This window comes from Engystomops pustulosus, chromosome 1, assembly GCF_040894005.1.
Source record: "Engystomops pustulosus chromosome 1, aEngPut4.maternal, whole genome shotgun sequence".
NCBI classification, from domain to species: Eukaryota; Metazoa; Chordata; class Amphibia; order Anura; family Leptodactylidae; genus Engystomops; species Engystomops pustulosus.
This window is the reverse complement of record NC_092411.1, coordinates 2,698,336-2,723,638: the sequence shown is the minus strand read 5'-3', so window position 1 is coordinate 2,723,638 and position 25,303 is coordinate 2,698,336. Positions and strand designations below refer to the sequence as shown.

At 49.4% G+C, this 25,303-nt stretch overlaps 2 protein-coding genes across 2 annotated transcripts in view; one reads left to right on the top strand and one right to left on the bottom strand.

Annotated features, from left to right (window-relative positions):
* LOC140085330 (uncharacterized) overlaps positions 1 to 25,303 on the top strand; it is a 309,037-nt gene that overhangs the window by 193,877 nt on the left and 89,857 nt on the right. The gene's annotated exons all lie outside the window — the stretch shown is intronic.
* Positions 273 to 23,537, bottom strand: LOC140114004 (uncharacterized). The gene is given in 14 exon segments (XM_072132676.1): positions 273 to 881; positions 883 to 1,651; positions 2,149 to 2,260; positions 2,460 to 2,521; positions 2,606 to 2,714; positions 2,793 to 2,951; positions 5,775 to 5,909; positions 8,017 to 8,042; positions 14,579 to 15,886; positions 20,043 to 20,148; positions 20,356 to 20,417; positions 20,502 to 20,610; positions 20,689 to 21,063; positions 23,397 to 23,537. Coding segments are annotated over 13 exon segments (3,522 nt in total). The 5' UTR covers positions 21,007 to 21,063; positions 23,397 to 23,537; the 3' UTR covers positions 273 to 634.

Below are 25,303 nucleotides of genomic sequence, written 5' to 3'. Positions count from 1 at the left end.
TTCAAAATCAGCACAGCATTGGCTATCCGAACCTGTCAGCTTTTGGAAGCCGTCTTCATGTAAGGACGACCATCATGGTGACAGGTTCATTTTAAATCGGTGCAATTGGTTGTCTACTGCCTTAGGTTGAATTGGAAATGAGTGGAATATTTGTATGTACCAGACACATTGCAAATGAACACTTGTAGTTACAGACCAAAGTGATTTATATGAATTGGCGCATCATCGGTTTTAATCATGAGGAGTAAAGTTATGTTTTATTTGATTTTTCTGGCTTCTCACATTTCCTGTTTTGTTGAAGAACATAAAAGGTGTAGGACACCTCAGTGGTGGGATACAGTCTAGGACGCCTCGGTGGTGGGATACAGTCTAGGACGCCTCGGTGGTGGGATACAGTCTAGGACGCCTCGGTGGTGGGATACAGTCTAGGACGCCTCGGTGGTGGGATACATTTAACATTGTTGTTTATTCTAGCGGGAGCACAAAGCCCTGTGTATTTCTATGGGTTCTTACATACAGCAATGGTTTCAAAGGCCCCATGTGTGAGTCTTCAGAGCATAAGTAGACCTCGCACTCCAAGGACACACAGACTGAACAATTTTTCTAGAAAACTGTTAAAAGAAAATGGTGGCCGTCACATGCGAGTTTTCTGATGTTTAATGAGATTTGTTATTAAAACATTTTCCACATTGTGAGCTTGAGTTTGTCTTCTCATCTCTATGAGTTCTCTGATGTCTAATAACATAGGATTTCGTGGTAAAACATTTCCCACATTCAGAACACAAGACACTGGCTTCTCTCCTGTGTGAATTCTCTGATGTGAATCAAATTGTGATTTGTGGTTAAACCATTTCCCACATTCTAAACATGGAAATGGTTTTTCCCGTGTGAATTCTCTGATGTATAACAAGATTTGATTTCTGGGTAAAACATTTCCCACATTCTGAACATGAAAACGGCTTCACCCCTGTGTGAAATCTCTGATGTGTATTAAGAGAAGATTTGGCGGAAAAACATTTCCCACATTGTGAGCAGGAATACGGCTTCTCCCCCGTGTGAGTTCTCTGATGTGTAACAAGATAGGATTTCCTACTAAAATGCTTTTCACATTCAGAACATGAGAATGGCTTCTCCCCTGTGTGAGTTTTTTGATGTTGAAGAAGATCCGATTTCTGAGTATAACATTTCCCACATTCTGAACATGAAAATGGCTTCTCCCCTGTGTGACTTCTCAGATGTCTTACAAGATCTGATTTTCTATAAAAACATTTGCTACATTCAGAACACGAGAAGGGCTTCAGTCCTGTGTGAATTCGCCGATGTTTAACAAGATATGATTTCTGAGTAAACAGTTTCCCGCAATCGGAGCATGAGAATGGCTTCTCCCCTGTGTGAGTTCTCTGATGATGATCAAGTTCCTCTTCGTTTTTAATTGACTTGCTAAAGACTGAACACTGATATCTCTTCTCCCCTATGTGAGATCCTTGATCCCTTCCTTGAAAGTCATTTTGCTGTAGCGTCTGTGATAAATCAGAAGATGAGACGTGTATAATAGGATCAAGGGACGGATCGGCATCTTCTGTGATACAATAACGATAGGAATTAAAAGCGGAAAATATCAGATTTTCTTCTGAGCTCCTCATATAGTCATCTGACAAAAAGAAAATAAAATGTTTCAATAATATAATGGAAAATATTTTAGCCACGATATTAGAACATTTCTATGTAAGTGCAATTAAAAAAGACTTGGAGATAAATTACATAATTAAGAAACTCAAAGGAGAGAAGACATTGCCGTCCGTCATTAGTCCTCAGAGACCTGTAGTAACATCTGACCACATCTGCCCCATCCTCCCCCTGTCTCTACACTGTTTATACTGGACGGGGGGCAATACGCTGCGTTCCTGGCCTACAGAGGTGATAGGTCTTTAAGAAACTCTCCAACTTTATCTCTCATGTCCCTGTGGGACATTTACAGGAAGGAGCCGGAGCAGAAGGTTCTGAGCTCCACCGATTCCTGTAATGGTGAGGAGATACCTCCATGTTTCATCTCAGATTGTGGCTTTCACCAATGTCACCCAATCCTGACCCGTGTCTGCTGAACTAAACACATAATGTTTTCCTCCTCTGTGAGCGGTGACTACTCACCTGGGGGGACATGTGCCGGGGCGTTCTCCTCACACTCCTCCTCATCACTCACACACGTCTCTTCTTTTATGGCTGCACCGATAATGTCCACATCTTTCTCCTCATCCAGAAGCTGAGAAACAAATATTCTAATAGTCAGAAGATGCTGGAGAAGAGGCCGGGAATCCAGCGCTACTTATCTCTGAGGAACATGGAGAAGATCCAGAGCACATGTCATGTCTATGCTCCATCCTCCAGGAGAAGACATCTAATACTGAGGAGCAGGAGGTGACAGCCGTCTACAGCTCATAGGGAGAGACATCTCCACCTACCTGATCCTCCTGTGCAGGACGGGGACATCTCTCCGGGGATCTGCTCTCCCTGGATGTAGGGACTGTAGGGATCACATACACAGACTATATGTATTATATATACAGATAATACAGAGGGGACACATGTCTATAGTCCTGTCTATTACCTGGTGATGTCAGGCTCCGCGGCTCCTGGTAGCGCTCCTTGTGTCCTTCTACATACTCCCACTCCTCCATGGAGAAATAGACGGCCACATCCTGACACCTTATAGGAACCTGACACACACAATGGCTACAGTCATCCCCCGGAGCCTCCATTACTGGATCATGTCCCAGCATTCCCAGCAGTGTCACCTCTCCAGTCAGCAGCTCCGTCATCTTCATGGTCAGTTCTAGGATCTGGTCATGTATCAGGGGGTGAGGCCGGGGGATGGGGCGCAGGGGTCCCCCCCATTCTTCATACACAGGGGCCGGACAGCGCTCACTAGACGTCTTCTTCACTAATGTGTAATCCTGATTATGGGGAGACAGCGGGATAATACTATTACATGTATAAGGGTGTGGGGTTTGTGTGATGTATCCTGCACGTTCCCCTCGTGTACTCGCCTCTGTCTCTACCTTCTTGTTGGTTTGGTTTATCTTTGTATACGGCCTCATGTATTGTATAGGAGCACAGCACAACCAAGCTTAGCTAAGGAGCTGCCACTCTTGTTAGGTCATAACTCCTCCCAACTAAACTAATCACCAAATGGGAAGAGAAATAAGGAAAGAGGCGGAGCTAAGATCTTTCTAGAGACAGAAGAGAAAGACAATGATCCTGAGGTAAAAGTTATGAGGGAAAAGACAAAGGAAACCTCCCCATAGATATAAGGGGAAGAGCTCCCTCTAGTGAGGGGGTAAAGACACATCTGGTGACACCAGTCTTATATCACCAACTACAGGCAGTCAGGGGGAACATACAAGATCGGGTCCATAGGTTTGTTCTTAAACTCCTTAATGACCGCCCTATCGGCTTTTTACGGCGGTCATTAAGGGTACTTTGTCTGACGCAACGCCTTTCTACGGTGGCGAGTCAGAAGAAGATTTAGGGACATCGGGTCAGTATAGTGCCAGTCTGTGATATCAGAAAAATTCTGATCCCGGGTGTTTAACCCTTTACACGCCGCGGTCAAGCATGACCGCGGCGTGTAAGTATCCCCACCGTGGATCGGACCCCACGATGTGCTTACTGGGAGATCCGATCCCTCCTGCCTCAATCCAGGGGTCTGGCGAGTGACCCGAGGCTGTCGGCTTCTCTCCCCGCCGAGTTCCGCCTCCTGGCAGGAACCGACTGTAAGAAACTGAGCATGCTCAGAAACTTACACTTTACACCGCAAAACAAGTTTATTGCAGTGTAAAGGCTTGAAGAAGCAATTGGATGAACACTTGTTCAAGCCAAGAAGTAGAAAATAAGTGGAAAAAAAAAAAGATTTAGTCATTTTATAATTAAATAAATAATGATTAAATAAATAAATAAAATACAAGTCCCATAATCTCCCCAGTTACACATAAATTCGAAATAAAGTATACAAAACACACAAAAAAGTACATATTTGGTATCACCGCGTCCGTATTAATCTGTACAATAAATCTAACTCAATATTGAACCCGCTCGGTGATCGACGAAAAAAAACCCACAAAAAACTTCCTGTAATATACAATTTTCCATCAAACAGCATCACCAAAAAAATTCTAAAAAGCGATCAAAAACAGTCACATTCCCTAATATGATACGACTGAAAAGAGCAACTCTTTACGCAAAATATAAGCCCTCAACCAGATCTGACAACAGAAAAATACAGAAGTCATGGCCCTGAAAAGTTGTCAATAGTAAAAACAATGCGATTTTCTCCAATATTGGTTTTGCTCAGGAAAATTGAGCACAAAGATAAGAAAAATCATATAATTGAGGAATCACCGCAATCGTAGTGACCAGAGAATAAAGATAAAATATTATTTTTACGTTACGGTGAGCGGGGGGGGGGGGGATTCTAACAATCCAAAATAAAAATTGATGATTTTGTTTGTGTTCCCCTTGAAATAGTTAATAAAATCTCATGAATAAGCTATAGACCCCCAAAATGAATGATCTATACATTGTACATCATCCCGTACATAATAAGCCTCATATGTTCACAAAAATTAAAATTTATAGCTTGTACAATGTGACAATACAAATCTGCTGTGGACGGCGCCTCCATTCATTCTATACTCGGCCGTGCGCCCGTACAGCAGGTTACCACCACATATGGGGTATCGCTACACTCGGGAGGAATTGGGCATAAAACGTTGCAGTGCGTTTCATCATTTAATTTATTATGAAACTGTCAGTTTTGGCCTAAATGAATGTATTTTCCCAAAAAATTCTAACGTTTCTAAATCGCAGGTCCATATTGTTTTAACCCATGTGAAACACTTAAAGGGTTAATAGACTCAATAGGAGTTGTGTTACAGACGTTGAGGGGTGAAGTTTCTATAGTGGGGTAATTTATGGGGTGTTACTATTATTTAGGCCTTTCAAAGTCACTTGGAAGCTGAGTTTTCCCTCAAAATGTGAGTTTTGGCAATTTTCATGAAAATTAGAAAAATTGTTCCTAAAGTTCTGCGCCTCATAACATCCGAGAAACAGGACAGGACGCATAAAATATCATCCCAACATAAGGAAGACATTCCGTAAATATTAATTATCAAACTTTTTGGGTAGTTTTACTTCCTGTCTGGAAAGCAGAACATTTCAAACTTCAAAAATGAAGAATTTTTATAAACTTTTGCCAAATTTTCACTTTTTTTCAGAACGAATCGCAAAACGTATCACTTAAATTTTACAACTAACATGAAGTACAATGTATCACGAGAAAACATTCTCACAATCTCCGGGATATGTTAAAGCGTTCCGAAGTTATAACCAATTATCGTGAGAGGGGTGTACAGGGCAGATGTGAAAAATCGAGTCTGGTCCTTGAGCTGAAAACTAGTGTCGGTGATAAGGGGTTAAGTTGAATTTGTATGTAAGTCAACACTGTATAATTTATCATTGTAGATCCAGACAAAAGATTTTCGGAATTTCAAAATGTTTTGCTGTAAAGGGACCAAGCTTCATTACAGACACTTTACAGCGGATCAGTGCAGTCTGAGACTATAGTAACATCCAGAGAGGACACAGGGGGCAGAGGCGTCCGTCTGTAACTAGGAGTCGTCTGTAAGTAGGGGACCGCCTGTATTATTATTAATAGAAGATCACATGACCTGTTATTACCAGAGATACTGAGGTCATGTGACATCATCAGGATCTCTCACCTCTCCTGTCAGCCGGTACAGGATCTCTAGGGTGAGGCGCAGGACGCTCTCCGCCATCTTGTCCCCCCCTCTCTCCATCCTGGATGAGTCGCTCCGGAATATTCTCCGATATAGAAGATTCTGGATTGTAAGAACCTGAGGAGGAAGAAGAGAAATCCAGAGACCGGAGGAGATTACAGGGAAGATGTAGTGTCCCCCCCGCCATGTGCAGTCCCATGTAATGTCCCCCCCCCCGCCATGTGCAGTCCCATGTAATGTACCCCCCTCCATGTGCAGTCCCATGTAATGTCCCACCCGCCAGGTGCAGTCCCATGTAATGTCCCACCCGCCATGTGCAGTCCCATGTAATGTCCCACCCGCCATGTGCAGTCCCATGTAATGTCCACCCCCGCCATGTGCAGTCCCATGTAATGTCCACCCCCCGCCATGTGCCGTCCCATGTAATGTACCCCCCGCCATGTGCAGTCCCATGTAATGTACACCCCCCCGCCATGTGCCGTCCCATGTAATATACAACCCCCCAGCCATGTGCAGTCCCATGTAATATACAACCCCCCAGCCATGTGCAGTCCCATGTAAAGTACATCCCACCATGTGCAGTCCCATGTAATGTACCCCCCGCCATGTGCAGTCCCATGTAATGTACCCCCCGCCATGTGCAGTCCCATGTAATGTCCCCCCGCCATGTGCAGTCCCATGTAATGTACACCCCCCCGCCATGTGCAGTCCCATGTAATGTACACCCCCCCGCCATGTGCAGTCCCATGTAATGTACACCCCCCGCCATGTGCAGTCCCATGTAATGTACATCCCCCCCCACCATGTGCAGACCCATGTAATGTACACCCCCCGCCATGTGCAGTCCCATGTAATGTACATCCCCCCCCACCATGTGCAGACCCATGTAATGTACACCCCCCACCATATGCAGTCCCATGTATTGTAACCCCCAGCCATGTGCAGTCCCATGTAATGTACAGCCCCCAGCCTGCAGTCCCATTTAATGTACACCCCTCTCCTCCTCCAGCCATGTGCAGACCCATGTAATGTCCACCCCTCTCCTCCTCCAGCCTGCAGTCCCATGTAATGTAAACCCCTCTCCTCCCTCCAGCCTGCAGTCCCATGTAATGTACATCCCTCTCCCCCTCCAGCCTGCAGTCCCATGTAATGTACACCCCTCTCCTCCTCCAGTGTGCAGTCCCATGTAATGTAGACCCCTCTCCTCCCTCCAGCCTGCAGTCCCATGTACTGTACACCACTCTCCCCCTCCAGCCTGCAGTCCCATGTTATGTACACCCCTCTCCTCCTCTAGCCTGCAGTCCCATGTAATGTACACCCCTCTCCTCCCTTCAGCCTGCAGTCCCATGTAATGTACCCCCGTCCTCCTCCAGCATGCAGTCCCATGTAATGTACACCCCTCTCCTCCACCAGCCTGCAGTCCCATGTAATGTACACCCCTCTCTTCCTCCAACAGTCCCATGTAATGTACACCCCTCTCCTACCTCCAGCCAGCAGTCCCATGTAATGTACCCCCCTCTCCTCCTCCAGCCTGCAGTCCCATGTAATGTACACCCCTCTCCTCCTCCAGCCTGCAGTCCCATGTAATGTACACCACTCTCCCCCTCCAGTCTGCAGTCCCATGTAATGTACACCCCTCTCCTCCTCCAGCCTGCAGTCCCATGTAATGTACACCCTTCTCCTCCTCCAGCCTGCAGTCCCATGTAATGTACGCCCTTCTCCCTCTCCAGCCTGCAGTCCCATGTAATGTACGCCCCTCTCCTCCTCCAGCCTGCAGTCCCATGTAATGTGCACCCTCTCCTCCTCCAGCCTGCAGTCCCATGTAACGTACACCCCTCTCCTCCCGCTAGCCTTCAGTCCCATGTAATGTACACCCCTCTCCTCCTCCAGCCTGCAGTCCCATGTAATGTACACCCCTCTCCTCCCTCCAGCCTGCAGTCCCAAGTAATGTACACCCCTCTCCTCCCTCCAGCCTGCAGTCCCATGTAATGTGCACCCTCTCCTCCTCCAGCCTGCAGTCCCATGTAATGTACCCCCCTCTCCTCCTCCAGCCTGCAGTCCCATGTAATGTACACCACTCTCCCCCTCCAGCCTGCAGTCCCATGTAATGTGCACCCTCTCCTCCTCCAACCTGCAGTCCCATGTAATGTACACCCCTCTCCTCCTCCAGCCTGCAGTCCCATGTACTGTACACCCCCCCTCTTGTATCCGGCGCTGTACACACCACTATACAACACGTGCTGCGGTTTTCTTCAGTTCAGTTATTGGTCAACACCCGGAAACGTTCCATTGACTTAGTAATCTCCGCCTCCTTATTATCATTTGTGAACAGACACTCTGAAGCCGCTACTGGGTGATGTGACGTCACGGGAAGGGGCGTGTCTCTCACGTTGCGAGGGCGGGGCCACTGTGACGACAAGTGGAGGAGGCGGGGCGGGAGTGATGTCTGATCACATGTGTGTATGGAGGGAGGAGCAGCCAGGGAACTGCTACAGGAGCTAGAGGTTACATGGGACTGCTACAGGAGATGGAGCTTACATGGGACTGCTACAGGAGCTAGAGGTTACATGGGACTGCTACAGGAGATGGAGCTTACATGGGACTGCTACAGGAGATGCAGGTTACATGGGACTGCTACAGGAGATGGAGCTTACATGGGACTGCTACAGGAGCTAGAGGTTACATGGGACTGCTACAGGAGATGGAGGTTACATGGGACTGCTACAGGAGATGCAGGTTACATGGGACTGCTACAGGAGATGGAGCTTACATGGGACTGCTACAGGAGATGGAGCTTACATGGGACTGCGTGTCTGGAGCTTACATGGGACTGCGTGTCTGGAGCTTACATGGGACTGCGTGTCTGCTGGAGCTTACAGGGGAATGTTACAGGAGATTGAGTTTACATGGGACTACGTGTCTGCTGGAGCTTACATGGGGCTGCGTGTCTGCTGGAGCTTACATGGGGCTGCGTGTCTGCTGGAGCTTACATGGGGCTGCGTGTCTGCTGGAGGTTACGTGGGATTGCGTGTCTGCTGGAGATTACATGGGACTGCGTGTCTGGTGAATGTTACATGGGACTGTGTGTCTACTGGAGGTTACATGGGACTGCTACAGGAGATGGAGCTTACATGGGACTGCGTGTCTGCTGAAGGTTAGATGGGACTGCGTGTCTGCTGGAGGTTAGATGGGACTGCGTGTCTGCTGGAGGTTAGATGGGACTGCGTGTCTGCTGGAGGTTAGATGGGACTGCGTGTCTGCTGGAGGTTACATGGGACTGCGTGTCTGCTGGAGGTTACATGGGACTGCGTGTCTGCTGGAGGTTACATGGGACTGCGTGTCTGCTGGAGGTTATATGGGACTGTGTGTCTGGAGGGGGCTGAGGTTGATATTACATGGGACTGCGTGTCTGGTGGGGCTGAGGTGTATGTTACATGGGACTGCATGTCTGTTGGGGGGGCTGAGGTGGATGTTACATGGGACTGCGTGTATGGAGGGGCTGAGGTTGATATTACATGGGACTGCATGTGTGGAGGGGGCGGAGGTTGATATTACATGGGACTGCATGTGTGGAGGGGGCTGAGGTTGATATTACATGGGACTGCGTGTCTGGTGGGGGCTGAGGTGGATGTTACATGGGACTGTGTGGTGGGGGCTGAGGTGGATATTACATGGGACTGCATGTGTGGAGGGGGCTGAGGTGGATGTTACATGGGACTGTGTGGTGAGGGCTGAGGTGGATGTTATGTGGGACTACGTGTATGGAGGGGCTGAGGTTGATATTACATGGGACTGCGTGTGGTGGGGGTTGAGATGGATATTACATGGGACTGCGTGTGTGGACAGGTCTGAGGTTGATATTACATGGGACTGCTTGTCTGGTGGGGGCTGAGGTGGATGTTACACGGGACTGCGTGTCTGGTGGGGGCTGAGGTGGATGTTACATGGGACTGCGTGTCTGGTGGGGGACTATTTGACATGCTTGTGCAGCGCTGCGTAATCTGTGTGCGCTATATATAAATAAAGAATTATCATTATTACATGGGACTGCGTGTCAGGAGGGGGCTGAGGTGGATATTACATGGGACTGTGTGTGTGGTGGGGCTGAGGTTGATATTACATGGGACTGTGTGTCTGGTGGGTGATGTGGTGGAGGTTACATGGGACTGCATGTCTGGGGGCTGAGGTGGATGTTTTATGGACTGTGTGTGTGGAGAGGGGCTGAGGTTGATATTACATGGGACTGCGTGTGGTGAGGGCTGAGGTGGATGTTACATGGGACTGCGTGTGTGGAGGGGGCTGAGGTTGATATTACATGGGACTGCGTGTCTGGTGGGGGATGTTACATGGGACTACGTGTGTGGTGGGGCTGAGGTGGGTGTTACATGGGACTGCGTGACTGGTGGGGGCTGAGGTTTATATTACATGGGACTGTGTGGTGGGGGCTGAGGTGGATGTTACATGGGACTGCATGTCTGGTGGGAGACGTTACATGGGACTGCGTGTCTGGAGGGGGCTGAGGTGGATGTTACATGGGACTACGTGTGTGGTGGGGCTGAGCCCGATACTACATGGGACTGTATGTCTGTTGGGGGCTGAGGTGGATGTTACATGGGATTGCGTGTCTGGAGAGGGCTGAGGTGGATGTTTCATGTGACTGTGTGTGGAGGGGACTGAGGTTGATATTACATGGGACTGCGTGTGGTGGGGGCTGAGGTGGATGTTACATGGGACTGCGTGTGTGGAGGGGGCTGAGGTTGATATTACATGGGACTGCGTGTCTGGTGGGGGATGTGGATGTTACATGGGACTACGTGTGTGGTGGGGCTGAGGCGGATGTTACATGGGACTGTGTGTGTGGTGGGGCTGAGGCGGATATTACATGGCACTGCGTGTCTGGTGAGGGATGTGGTGGATGTTACATGGGACTTACGGGTGGGGTGGGGCTGAGGTTGATATTACATGGGACTGTGTGTCTGGAGGGGGCTGAGGTGGATGTTACATGGGACTGCCTGTCTGGTTGGGGATGTGGTGGATGTTACATGGGACTGCGTGTCTGGTGGGGGATGTGGTGGATGTTACAAGGGACTGTGTCTGTGGTGGGGCTGAGGCAGATGTTACATGGGACTGCGTGTCTGGAGGGGGCTGAGGTGGATGTTACATGGGACTGTGTGTCTGGAGAGGGCTGAGGTGGATGTTACATGGGACTGCGTGTCTGGTGGGGGATGTGGTGGATGTTACATGGGACTGTGTGTCTGGTGGGGGATGTGGTGGATGTTACATGGGACTGTGTCTGTGGTGGGGCTGAGGTGGATGTTACATGGGACTGCGTGTCTGGTGGGGGATGTGGTGGATGTTACATGGGACTGTGTCTGTGGTGGGGCTGAGGCGGATGTTACATGGGACTGCCTGTCTTCCTGGAATGAGATGTGTGTTACATGGGACTGTGGATGAGTGGGCACGGACCTTCATCTCCTTGTCCGCTGGTTTCATGTAATAGTGTCGCTTTGGCCACCAATATGGTCAGCCCTGGTGATGCCATTGTTTGTGCTCTTGTGGCCATGATGGGGGATCTAATGGTGACAGACGAGGAGGGACAAGTGTAGGGCAGTCGACACGAGGCTTGTGGGGTGGGTGGCTGGACCTGTGGTCAGGTGTTGCACTATGCAGCCAGGGGACCCGTTAGGAGGAGTTTTCATCAGAGCAGGGTGCGACACAGAGCAGCTCATGGGCGACAATGGAGCATGGCTGGAGATAGATACCCCTGAGGAGTAGGAGAAACCTCCGAGGACAGCGTGTCTGTGGATATAGGGATCCATGTGTTGCTATATGCCCCAGTGCCTGCACAACTAACGCCAAGTTCCCTTCATAGTCAACAGTGGCGATTACTGTCCGACAGCCCGGCTGGAACAACACTATAACAGAACCTATTCTGTGACACAGTGATACCTGGAGAGTATTTTAACTGATGGTCTAGGTAAAGGCGGGGGGGGGGCGGGGACTGTACTGTAATTGTAGACCCCCTTCTATATTAGCAGAATGCAGGCTCCTTTACAGATCCTGCTGTTTCCTAAGGGTCCTGGCTGTCATAGCAATTAGCCGGCGCCTCTGATAATGTCGGGGTGGTGGGGGCTGGTGCCAGATCCAAGATGGCGGCGCCCATACAAGCCATTGCGTTTGATGGAGGCACTGAAGGAATTAACACTGATGGCTGGTGTGGGCATAACAATCCCTATATATGGAGTAAAAGTCCACAAGGGGGGGGGGGATTATCATATAAGGCTCCCACAATTCTATACATTCTACTTTTCTCTAAATTAAAGAATGGTCACTGCCTCTGATCCCTCCATGCTGATCCTCATATTGAAATGTCTAGATACAGACCGTTTAATACCAGTCACTGTATAATGTAGTTACTGTGACATCACAGATGTAGAATACACTCTAGAACAGTGATTTTCAACCTTTTTTGAGCCGCGGCACACTTTTTATACTTAGAAAATCCTGGGGCACACCACCAACCAAAATAGCACAAAATTACACTAAAACAGTCATAAAAGGCCTCCCTTTACTAATAAAAAACCCCTAGCGGCCTCCCTTTACTAATAAAAAGCCCCTAGCTGCCTCCCTTTACTAATAAAAAACCCCTAGCGGCCTCCCTTTACTAATAAAAAGCCCCTAGCGGCCTCCCTTTACTAATAAAAAACCCCTAGCGGCCTCCCTTTACTAATAAAAAACCCCTAGCGGCCTCCCTTTACTAATAAAAAACCCCTAGCGGCCTCCCTTTACTAATAAAAAACCCCTAGCGGCCTCCCTTTACTAATAAAAAACCCCTAGCGGCCTCCCTTTACTAATAAAAAACCCCTAGCGGCCTCCCTTTACTAATAAAAAACCCCTAGCGGCCTCCCTTTACTAATAAAAAACCCCTAGCGGCCTCCCTTTACTAATAAAAAACCCCTAGCGGCCTCCCTTTACTAATAAAAAACCCTAGCGGCCTCCCTTTACTAATTAAAAGACCCTACCTGCCTCCCTTTACTAATTAAAAGACCCTAGCGGCCTCCCTTTACTAATTAAAAGACCCTACCGGCCTCCCTTTACTAATTAAAAGACCCTAGCGGCCTCCCTTTACTAATTAAGAGCCCGTAGCGGCCTCCCTTTACTAATTAAAAGACCCTACCGGCCTCCCTTTACTAATTAAAAGACCCTAGCGGCCTCCCTTTACTAATTAAGAGCCCGTAGCGGCCTCCCTTTACTAATAAAAAGGCCGTAGCTGCCTCCCTTTACTAATTAAGAGCCCCTAGCGGCCTCCCTTTACTAATTAAGAGCCCCTAGCGGCCTCCCTTTACTAATTAAGAGCCCCTAGCGGCCTCCCTTTACTAATTAAGAGACCCTAGCGCCCTGCCTTTACTAATTAAGAGCCCCTAGAGGCCTCCCTTTACTAATTAAGAGCCCGTAGCGGCCCCCCTTTACTAATTAAAAGGCCCTAGAGGCCTCCCTTACTAATTAAAAGGCCCTAGAGGCCTCCCTTACTAATTAAAAGGCCCCAGAGGCCTCCCTTTTCTAATTAAAAGGCCCTAAAGGCCTCCCTTAACAAGTAAAAAGCCCCAGCCTACGTTTACTAATAAAAAAAAAAGACCCTATACAAATAATAACCCTATATACTTACCCTTGAAGTCTTCTTCCACGTACCGTCACTGCTAATGGCGATCCGCCCACCTTCTGTAGCTCCTGCATCGCGCGCCTCTGGTCACGTGACTTACGTGACCTGACGTCAGGTCGCGTCAGTCACCTGACATGGGCCGCACGGTGCAGGAGCTACAGAAGACGGGCGGATTGCCGACGCGGGGCTTGGAGGTAAGTATGGGCGCAGAAATACGGGGCAGCTCTACACAGGGGCAGTGTAGTTCGGGGAACTTTCCCCGCGGCACACTCAACCTTGTGTCGCGGCACACAGGTTGAAAATCACTGCTCTAGAAAGCATTGAAGGAGCTGTGCGATCTAGGGCGCCTTGGCAGATGGATACGGTATAAGTTCCTCAGCTGAGGTGTGCGTTCTAAGGCACCTTGGAAGAGGGATACGGCATAAGGGCCACAGCCGAGGTGTGCGTTCTAGGGTGTCTCAGCGGAGGGATACGGCTTAACGGCCTCAGTTGAGGTGTGCGTTCTAGGGCGCCTTGGCGGAGGGATATGGTATAAGGGCCTCAGTCGAGGTGTGCGTTCTAGGGCGCCTCGGCGGAGGGATATGGTATAAGGGCCTCAGTCGAGGTGTGCGGTCTAGGGCGCCTCTGCGGAGGGATAAAGACGAGGGGTCCTTGATGGAGGTGTGTGTTCTAGGGCGCCTCGGCGGAGGGATAGGGACTAGAGCTCCTCGGTGGAGGTGTGCAGTCTTGGGTGCCTTGGTGGAGGGATATGGTCTAGGTACCATGTAAAGAATAAAGAAAGAAACTAACACAAGGAGAGAACATTTAATAAGAAAATGTAACAAGATTTTAGACTGTTCTGTCTATTACTGTGAGGTCCTCCGTGCACACGGCTGATATCGGAGTCCTCACTTTTTGGATCGCAGAGGTTTATTGGCGATTGTAGATTTTGGACTCATCATTTCTCATGCGCAGGAAACGATCATTTAGTGGTGGATTCTCGGGAGAGCAGACGGCCCTGTGTATTTCTATGGGCTCATACACACAGCGGTGGTTTCCATAACCCCGAGTCATCAGCACATATCTGGCCCTCACACTCCAATGTCTCACAGGCCGAAACTAATTTTTTCCGTAAACTAATTAAAACTAGAAAATAGCGACTGTCCTGTGTGGGTTTCCTGATGTTGAACAAGACTTGACCTAGAGGTAAAACCTTTCCCACATTCGGAGCACGAGAAGGGCTTCTCCCTTGTGTGAATTTTCTGATGTTTAACAAGAACTGATTTCTTTGCGAAATCTTTTCCACATTCGTAGCATGAAAATGTTTTCCCTCTGTGAGTTATTTGATGTTCAACGAGAGCAGATTTGTTAGTGAAGCTTTTGTCACATTCTGAACATGAAAATGGCTTCTCCCCTGTGTGAATTCTCTGATGTATAACGAGACTTGATTTCCGGGCAAAACATTTACCACATCTTGGACATGCGAATGGCTTCTCTCCCGTGTGAATTCTCCAATGTGTATCCAATTGTGATTTTTGGTTAAAACACTTGCCACATTCCAAGCATGAAAACGGCTTCTCCCCCGTGTGACGTCTCACATGTGTATCCAATTGTGATTTCTGGTGGAAACACTTCCCACATTCTGAACAGGAGAATGGCTTCTCTCCTGTGTGAATTCTCAGATGAGTATCTAATTCTGATTTCTGGATAAAACATTTGCCACATTCTGAACATGAATATTTCTTCTCCCCCGTGTGAAATTTCTGGTGTATAACAAGGTAGGATTTACTGGCAAAACATTTCCCACAATACGAGCAGGAATACGGCTTCTCCTCTACGTGAACTCTCTCGTGTGAAACAAGATACGACTTCCTAGTAAAATGTTTTCCACATTTAGAACATGAAAATGGCTTCTCCCCTGTGTGAGTTTTTTGATGTTGATTGAGATCCCATTTCTGAGTATAACATTTCCCACATTCTGAACACGAAAAAGGCTTCTCTCCCGTGTGAACCTTCTGATGTCTTACTAGCTCCGATTTTGCACGAAAACTTTTCCCACATTCCAAACATGAATATGGCTTCTCCCCCGTGTGACTTCTCTGATGTATAACAAGAATGAATTTCCTAGTAAACCGTTTTCCACATTCAGAGCATGAGAATGGCTTCTCCCCCGTGTGAATTCTCAGATGTTGATCAAGTTCTGCGCTCCTGTTAAATGATTTGCTGCATACTGAACATTGATATTTCTTCTCCCCTGGGTGAGATCCTCGATCCATTCCTTGAGTTTCCTGTTCCTTCTCCATCCATGATGAATCTGAAGATGAGGGGTCTTCCCTGTGAGGGGCTGGGGGTATATCCGGGGTCATGGTCTGTGCTTCATATGTATCTTGTGAGGTACCAGGATCATTCCAGACAGAAGACATCAGATGTTCCTCTGAGCTCCTGGAGCCGTCATCTGCCAAAGCCAAAAATAATATAAATGTAAAACAAGTAATTGATGTCTTACAACATTTACATGTAGAAATAAATACAATGTGGAAGACTTGTAGGTAAATTGTTAAGCAACTCAAAGGAGAGAAGACATTGCCGTCCATCATTAGACCTCAGACTTCTAGACCCATCTGACCACATCTGCCCCATGCTGGCCTTGTCTCTACACTGTTCCCTGCCTACAGAAGCGATGGGTCTTTAACCCCTTCCCGACATTTGACATAATAGTACTGCATCGCGGGAAGTCCATTCCCGATCGCGGGTGTTAACTCCTAACACGCCGCAGTTGGCGCTTACCGGGGGGAGGGGGGCGTGGCTCCGATCCTCTTCTGGGAGCTGAAGAGGATGTTTTACGTACGTTGAGGGGTGTAGTTTCTATAATGGGGTAATTTATGGGGTTTTACTTTTATTTAGGCCTCTCAAAGTGATTTGAAACCTGAGCAGGTCCCTCAATAGCAGGATTTTGCGTTTTTTATGAAAATGTGAAAAATCGCACCTGACGTTCAAAGCCCCATAACATCCTACAAAAATAAGAGTATGCATAAAAAACCATGTCCATGAAGTACACATTCGGTGAATGATAGTTATTACGTTTTTTTGCTGTTATAACTATATGTGGAAAAAGTAGAACATTTTGAAGTTTGAAAATTGAGAATTTTTCCCAATTTTCACCAAATATCTGATTTTCTCATAAATAAATGCAAAACATTCCACCAAAATTTTTCAACTAACATGAAGTACAATGTGTCACGAGAAAACAATTTTTAAATCACTTGGATATGTAAAAGTGTTCCAAAGTTATAACCACTTATAGTGACACAGAGCAGATATGAAAAAATGGGCCGTGTCAGGAAGGTGAAAAGTGGCTTCGGCGTTAAGGGGTTAAGAAACTCTTCAACTTTATCTCTCATGTCTGTGTGGGACATTTACAGGAAGGAGCCTGAGCAGAAGGTTCTGAGCTCCACTGCTTCCTTTTGTGGTGTCGCGGGATGGATCGTGTCCCTCCAGCAGGAGGCGCTGGTGACTTTGGTGCAGTCGGATCAGTGGTCGCTGCCTGGAAACTGCTCCATGAGGAGGCGTCTAAGGGTCTCCCGGCAGTGACCTCCAGATTTCTGTACTGGGGGTTAAAGTGCGAGATCAGACAGACGGCAAACCTCAGGATACAGATACTAGTTGCGGGTTGAGTTGCAAATAAAGTAAAAGGAAAGGGTCAAAGAAGTATCAGAGGGATCACCTTCTGCTCTGGAGAGAACTGCAGCCGGACAGACCTGGAGTCCAGTGACAGAAAACAAGGCGACTGTGACACCCAAACCTTATAGAATTTATCCGGGTGTCCTCTATTTTTATAAACAATATGTACGTAAGGGTTACAGTAATCACCATGTTCCTCCACTTTGACAGAGTCCGTCCAACCATGGAATGGTGATGGCCTTCCTGGACAAGAATAAAACCTCCCTGAGGGATATTTGGAGATAATGCAGCCATTCCTCCTCACAGGCCTGCTATCTGGAGATCATAAGGGTTACCATGAGGAGCGAGATTCGGGTCTGCACACTCAATGTCAGGTAAGTTCTGGTCGTCAGCAATTGGGCTGGATGTTGCCTGAACGAGGTGATTTTGATCAGAAAAATCTGTACCACCATGTAAACTAGCCCCAAGGTCAGTGTGATGAACATATATGTATAAGGGGGATTCACTACCAGATGTTCATCAAGCCATTCATATCCCTTACTTTCCCATAGCCTCGTCTTGATTTGCCTGAACTACCTAGAGTTACCCATCACTCCGGGAGGCAGAGCCTCAAAGGAGTTTCCGGAGACTCCAGGGCACCGACTGCTGCAGAGGCTTCAGGAGCTTTCCTCCATTTTTTAAACCAGAGACAAAGTGTCATAAAATCTCAGCCCAATATGTTGGTTATGGAGTTATGGTCCATCTCGGCCAAAGGGAAAATACATGTTTGGATCCGGTATTACCAGGGAATGGTATAACTCTAAACCCACTAATTTCTAGCTGTCTTGGACACAGAAATACAAATATCTCTAAATGGAACCATAGCAAATGGTTCATGTCTGGTATCAATGTCATCCAGGGATTCACCCGGATCCAATGAGACCAGAACCCTGATGCTATGCTTTGCTATGCTGAGACCCAGTGTCTTTGCCTTGGAAAACTATTCACCATCACAACCGCAGGAAGGATCTTTAAGTGTGGCCTATCAGTTTCCATTAGGCCCACACAAGGTAACTGCATTTTGATACTTGCAGTCCTACCCGTGTACTTTGTACTCTGTGTGTATAATACATATATATCTCCATTGTGTGTACTGTTTGTCTAGTGGGCCATTAAGACAATTTAATATAAAATTTAACTTGTGTTGCTCTTTTAACTCCACAAACCCCAACGTCCATGTCTCAGTTATATACATGCTGCCGGGTTTGTTCCTCAACCAATAAAATCCCATTAAGGACCGGGCTTATATTAAGGGCAAGCTGGTGGCAGCTTAATTGGGTTGATAAGATTCTGTTTCAGTGAGGCTAGTGGAGAGGGTCTTATAGCCATTCAGGATTGTGATTTATTGTTGTGCCATATCCGGACATTGTGTGGACAACTCTAATTCACTCCTGCGCCTCTCAGAACCCGTGCGTTCTGGGAGTGTCTAAAAAAGACAATTAATTGACCTTGAGTACCCCTCAGGGGTCCGAAACATCACATTATCCTTCACAGACGGCTTCACACACTGCGCTTGAATTGTGACTCCTGTGATCCGGAACCAGACCAATTGCTTTACATTTAAAAATGATATTGTGACATTTCAGCAGCGATCAGAAAATCTTCCCTACTGTACTTGAATAGTGTGTGCAATTAAAATGCAAATACTGTGTGTGAACCAGGCCTTAGGGCCATGTCACATGGTGGATTAGTGGTACAGATGATCCTGATCAAAATCTCCTACATTCAGTCTTTTGCTCCAGAACAGAACCAGATACAATTGATATGTGATGGGTCCATTAGGTCAGAACCCATTTGTACTCGTCCTTGGCCATAAATACTCCTCAAAAATGCAGAGTATTATCACTCTGTGGCCTGTGCAACCTACGGCCACCTCCTGCCTATAGAGGACATCTATAGACGCTAGTACATGGTACATTATAGCCATCCTGGAGCGTTTTACTGTTATATCAGGATGTGACAAGGTTCTTATACCATGATCTTTCCAGAAGTGAGAATCGGGCAGCACGGACATCTGACATCTAACCCTCAATCTCCCAGAGCGGGGTTTTGCCCGGGATATCCCAAACCCCAATCTCCTCAGTTTCCAGACTTGTGCAGCAACTCTATAGGAAGGGAGAAGCCGGCGGGGGATTAAGACCGGGAGATACCAGAACCGCCACAGCCATCTTCTGCAGGGTTTCCCAAGTTATCACCAATTCAATGAAAGTCAGGACAAGATGAGCACCACGAGGTCCCTGATAAAGTATAAGCCAGAACATCCCCTCCGGATACTGGGATAAGGAAGTATCGCCCCGTCCTGTCACCCAGATACTGAGGAGCTCGGCCACGTATAGAAGAGCGACAAATGACTGATAAAGGATGAGATGTTTCTACAAGATACTGGAGTCTGGGTATTCTGATATTGCGCTCATCCCAGAACCGGAGTACCGGATCTATCACCAATTTATAATTCACTCTACAACTACTAGAGAGGGGAGACCCTCGCCTGATAAATATCCCTAACAATACCCTAAATACAGCCCTAATATATGAAGATTCACATCGCAGGATTTCTTATGGTTTCAGGTACTTAAAGTGTGGCACCAGAAAGAGAGCTCCTCGAGTAGGAAGTACCTACCTCTACTTCATCTATTTTGCCTGCTCGCTGCCTAAGCATCTCCCAGTGTTATGTGGCAGGTCTGGATTTCCAGAACACGAGACTGGAGCACGGATATGTATGGAGAGCAGCAACTCCTAGACAAGAATCTCAGCAGCCCGGGAGGACCAGGGGAGCTCATAATAACCCCAGAGGATGGCAGGAGGGGTAAAACAGCCCAAAAGTCACATAGCGCAGGAGGCCAACCATGCTGAGCGACAGTGATGGTCCTCTGAGAGCGGTGACCACTCACCTGTAGGGTTATCTGCAGGGAAGTCCTCATCACTCACACACGTCTCTTCTTTTATGGTTACAGCTACAATATCCAGACTCTCCACATCTGTCTCCTCATTCAGAGGCTGAGAATCAAATATAATAGTCAGAAGACAAAAGACATAATGACCCATCTACAGGTCACCGCGGAGATCTCCAGCGCTCATCACACCAGGAGAAGATCCAGAGCACATGTCATGTCTATGCTCCATCCTCCAGGAGAAGACATCTAATACTGAGGAGCAGGAGGTGACAGCCGTCTACAGCTCATAGGGAGAGACATCTCCACCTACCTGATCCTCCTGTGCAGGACGGGGACATCTCTCCGGGGATCTTCTCTCCCTGGATGGAGGGACTGTAGGGATCACATACACAGACTATATGTATTATATATACAGATAATACAGAGGGGACACGTGTCTATAGTCCTGTCTATTACCTGGTGATGCAAGGCTCCGCGGCTCCTGGTAGCGCTCCTTGTGTCCTTCTACATACTCCCACTCCTCCATGGAGAAATAGACGGCCACATCCTGACACCTTATAGGAACCTGACACACACAATGGCTACAGTCATCCCCCGGAGCCTCCATTACTGGATCATGTCCCAGCATTCCCAGCAGTGTCACCTCTCCAGTCAGCAGCTCCGTCATCTTCATGGTCAGTTCTAGGATCTGGTCATGTATCAGGGGGTGAGGCCGGGGGATGGGGCGCAGGGGTCCCCCCCATTCTTCATACACAGGGGCCGGACAGCGCTCACTAGACGTTTTCTTCACTAATGTGTAATCCTGGTTATGGGGAGACAGCGGGATAATATCACCACATCCATGTCCCATCCCCCACCACCACATGATATGGGGGGCTCTCACCTCTCCTGTCAGCCGGTACAGGATCTCTAGGGTGAGGCGCAGGACGCTCTCCGCCATCTTGTCCCCCCCTCTCTCCATCCTGGATGAGTCGCTCCGGAATATTCTCCGATATAGAAGATTCTGGATTGTAAGAACCTGAGGAGGAAGAAGAGAAATCCAGAGACCGGAGGAGATTACAGGAAAGATGTAGTGTCCCCCCTGCCATGTGCAGTCCCATGTAATGTCCCCCCTGTCATGTGCAGTCCCATGTAATGTCCCCCCCGCCATGTGCAGTCCCATGTAATGTCCCCCCCGCCATGTGCAGTCCCATGTAATGTCCCCCCCGCCATGTGCAGTCCCATGTAATGTACACCCCTCTCCCCTTCTTGCAGTCCCATGTAATGTGCACTCCTCTCCTCCTCCTCCAGTCCCATGTAATGTAAACCCCTCTCCTCCTCCTCCAGCAGTCCCATGTAATGTACACCCCTCGCCTCCTCCAGCCTGCAGTCCCATGTAATGTGCACCCTCTCCTCCTCCAGTCCCATGTAATGTACACCCCTCTCCTCCTCCAGCCTGCAGTCCCATGTAATGTGCACCCCTCTCCTGCTCCAGCCTGCAGTCCCATGTAATGTACACCCCTCTCCTGCTCCAGCCTGCAGTCCCATGTAATGTGCACCCCTCTCCTGCTCCAGCCTGCAGTCCCATGTAATGTACACCCCTCTCCTCCTCCAGCCTGCAGTCCCATGTAATGTACACCCCTCTCCTCCTCCAGCCTGCAGTCCCATGTAATGTGCACCCCTCTCCTCCTCCAGCCTGCAGTCCCATGTAATGTACACCCATCTCCCCTTCCTGCAGTCCCATATAATGTACACCCCTCTCCTCCTCCTGCAGTCCCATGTAATGTCCCCCCTGCCATGTGCAGTCCCATGTAATGTCCCCCCCGCCATGTGCAGTCCCATGAATGTACACCCCTCTCCCCTTCCTGCAGTCCCATGTAATGTGCACCCCTCTCCTCCTCCTCCTACAGTCCCATGAAATGTAAACCCCTCTCCTCCTCCTCCAGCAGTCCCATGTAATGTACACCCCTCGCCTCCTCCAGCCTGCAGTCCCATGTAATGTACACCCCTCTCCTCCTCCAGCCTGCAATCCCATGTAATGTGCACCCCTCTCCTGCTCCAGCCTGCAGTCCCATGTAATGTACACCCCTCTCCTCCTCCTCTTGCAGTCCCATGTAATGTACACCCCTCTCCTCCTCCTCTTGCAGTCCCATGTAATGTACACCCCTCTCCTGCTCCAGCCTGCAGTCCCATGTAATGTGCACCCCTCTCCTCCTCCAGCCTGCAGTCCCATGTAATGTAAACCCCTCTCCCCCTCCAGCCTGCAGTCCCATGTAATGTACACCCCTCTCCTCCTCCAGCCTGCAGTCCCATGTAATGTACACCCCTCTCCCCCTCCAGTCCCATTTAATGTACACCCCTCTCCCCTTCCCTCAGCCCCATGTAAGGTACACCCCTCTCTACCCCAGCCTGCAGTCCCATGTAATGTACACTCCTCTCCCCTTCCCTCAGCCCCATGTAAGGTACACCCCTCTCTACCCCAGCCTGCAGTCCCATGTAATGTACACCCCTCTCCTCCTCCAGCCTGCAGTCCCATGTAATGTGCACCCCTCTCCTCCTCCAGCATGCATTGCCATGTAATGTACAGCCCTCTCCTCCTCCAGCCTGCAGTCCCATGTAATGTACACCCCTCTCCTCCTCCAGTCCCATGTAATGTACACCCCTCTCCTCCTCCTGCAGTTCCATGTTATGTACACCCCTCTTCTCCCTCCTGCAGTCCCATGTAATGTACACCCCTCTCCTCCTCCAGCCTGCAGTCCCATGTAATGTACACCCCTCTCATCCCTCCAGCCTGCAGTCCCATGTAATGTAGACCCCTCTCCTCATCCTGCAGTCCCATGTAATGTACACCCCTCTCCTCCTCCAGCCTGCAGTCCCATGTAATGTACACCCCTCTCCTCCTCCTGCAGTCTCATGCAATGTACCCCCACTCCTTCTCCTGCAGTCCCATGTAATGTACACCCCTCTCCCCCTCCTGCAGTCCCATGTAATGTACACCCCTCTCCCCCTCCTGCAGTCCCATGTAATGTACACCCCTCTCCTCCTCCAGCCTGCAGTACCATGTAATGTGCACCCCTCTCCTCCTCCAGCCTGCAGTCCCATGTAATGTACACCCCTCTCCCCCTCCTGCAGTCCCATGTAATGTGCACCCCTCTCCTCCTCCAGCCTGCAGTCCCATGTAATGTACACCCATCTCCCCCTCCTGCAGTCCCAGGTAATGTACACCCCTCTCCTCCAGCCTGCAGTCCCATGTAATGTACACCCCTCTCCCCCTCCTGCAGTCCCATGTAATGTACACCCCTCTCCACCTCCTGCAGTTCCATGTAATGTACACCCCTCTCCCCCTCCTGCAGTCCCATGTAATGTACACACCAGTCTCTTTCGTGTCTTCCTGTACTTCCTATGGGTCGGTAGTGGCTGTAAGTCCTGTCTGTACTCTATAAAGATCTGCTGACATCATCGGGTCACGTGACAGGAAGCAGGGGCGGGGTCTGGAGGAGGAGGTTATTACACAGGACGAGGAGCTGCTGCTTGTTCTCTGTGAGGATCAGGGACTGAGGAGAAACAGCAACAACACCCGGGCCCAGGCCGCTCCACCCGATACACACCTCATATTCCTGGGGTGATCACAGGGTCCACAAGATGTGAGAAGTCCCAGAGACCCCCGCACCACCCGACACCTCACATCCCGCACCCCCCAACACCTCATATTCCTGGGGTGATCGGGAAATGGCGCCAAATCACATTGTGCAACATATAGAGATTGTTATCAAATGGTCACACAGTCCCCAAGATGTGAGAAGTCCCAGAGACCCCCCAACACCTCACATCCCGCACCCCCCAACACCTCACATCCCGCACCCCCCGACACCTCACATCCCGCACCCCCCGACACCTCATATTCCTGGGATGTGATGGGAAAATGGCGCCAAATCACATTGTGCAACATATAGAGATTGTTATCAAATGGTAACACAGTCCCCAAGATGTGAGAAGTCCCAGAGACCCCCCGACACCTCACACCCCGCACCCCCCAACACCTCACATCCCGCACCCCCCAACACCTCACACCAGTCCATCCCGCACCACACGACACCTCACAACCCGCACTCCCCAACACCTCACACCGGTCCATCCCGCACCACCCGACACCTCACACCGGTCCATCCCGCACCCCCCCAACACCTCACAGCTGTCCATTCCGCACCACCCGACACCTCACAGCTGTCCATTCCGCACCACCCGACACCTCACACCGGTCCATCCCACACCACCCGACACCTCACACCGGTCCATCCCGCACCCCCGACACCTCACACCGGTCCATCCCACACCACCCGGCACCTCACACCAGTCCATCCCGCACCCCCGACACCTCACACCGGTCCATCCCGCACCACCCGACACCTCACACCAGTCCATCCCACACCACCCGACACCTCACACCGGTCCATCCCGCACCATCCGACACCTCACACCAGTCCATCCCACACCACCTCACACCGGTCCATCCCGCACCACCCGACACCTCACAGCAGTCCATCTCGCACCACCCGACACCTCATAACTGTCCACCCCGCACCTCCCCAACACCTCACACCGGTTCATCCCTCATGACTCAACCCTTCACACCGTCCGCCCCGCACCACCCAACACCTCACACCACTCCATCCCACACCAACTGACACCTCACACCGGTTCATCCCTCATGACTCAACCCCTCACACCGTCCGTCTCGCACCACCCAACACCTCACACCAGTCCATCCCGAACCAACCAACACCTCACACCAGTCCATCCCGCACCACCCGACACCTCACACCGGTCCATTCTGCAGCACTCGACACCTCACACTGGTCCATCCCGCACCACCAAACACCTGACACCTGTCCATCCCACACCACGTGACACCGGTCCAACAGGAACAGTCTCGCAGTATCGGGCTGGGTGAGAAGCAGAGGCAAAAGCAGACTTCAGCTTAAAGAAAGCTTCTTCAGCTGCCAGAGGCCAGAGTTTGGGATTGGCGTTCTTCTTGGTTAACGCCACAATAGGAGATACAAGCGGTCCCCTACTTAAGGACACCTGACTTACAGACGACCAAAGGGCATTATAAGTTACTCAAAATGTCTGTCATGAGTAATGAAGGCCGTCTTCCACTCATCGCCTTCATGGATGCGGATGAGGTTAAATGCCCCCCGCAGATCCAGTTTGGTGAAAACCTTAGCACCCCGAATTTGATCAAAAAGTTCAGTCATGAGAGGCAACGGGTAACGGTTTTT